Below are 472 nucleotides of genomic sequence, written 5' to 3'. Positions count from 1 at the left end.
TGGGTCAGTAGGCGAAGGCCTCGGCATAGGGCAGGCTGCCGCAGGGCTCCAGGTCCAGCAGGTACCCAGGGCTGTCCTCAAAGTGTGTCAGCGGCACCGTCTCCTCCTCGGGCACTGGGCACTCGGGCTCAGGTTTCAGGAAGGGGCGCTGGTTGTCGGGGTAGGCCATGGAAAAGAGGGCATCGGGGTCGCAGACGAATTTGTAGACGTACCGCTCACCGGCCACCTGCGAGGAGGAGGAAGGTGTGAGAGGTGCCCTGCACATTTCTCCCCGGGGAACGAGTGTGGCATGACTGACACAGGACCGAGCCCCCTCTTGCAGTGACACTAGTGGGACAGTGACACCCTCCACCCCCTCGTGCCAGTCACTCACCTTCTGCATGATGCCCTTCTCGTAGTAGTAGCGCAGCGAGCGGCTGAGCTTGTCGTAGTTCATGGCCGGCCGGTTCTTCTGGATGCCCCAGCGCCTCGC

General features: G+C 63.1%; 1 protein-coding gene across 1 annotated transcript in view; it reads right to left on the bottom strand.

Moving 5' to 3' along the window:
• Positions 1-4: 4 nt before the first annotated feature.
• Positions 5-472, bottom strand: part of ETV5 (ets variant 5) — a 10,268-nt gene continuing 9,800 nt past the window's right edge. The window contains 2 exon segments of the mRNA XM_010193415.1: positions 5-226; positions 374-472. The exon segment at positions 374-472 is cut by the window's right edge and continues 1 nt beyond it. Coding sequence (XP_010191717.1) covers positions 5-226; positions 374-472 — 321 coding nt within the window.

This window comes from Mesitornis unicolor, unplaced genomic scaffold (assembly GCF_000695765.1).
Source record: "Mesitornis unicolor isolate BGI_N332 unplaced genomic scaffold, ASM69576v1 scaffold21040, whole genome shotgun sequence".
NCBI lineage: Eukaryota > Metazoa > Chordata > Aves > Mesitornithiformes > Mesitornithidae > Mesitornis > Mesitornis unicolor.
Note: the sequence above shows the minus strand (reverse complement) of the source record. Positions and strands in the feature narration are given on the sequence as shown.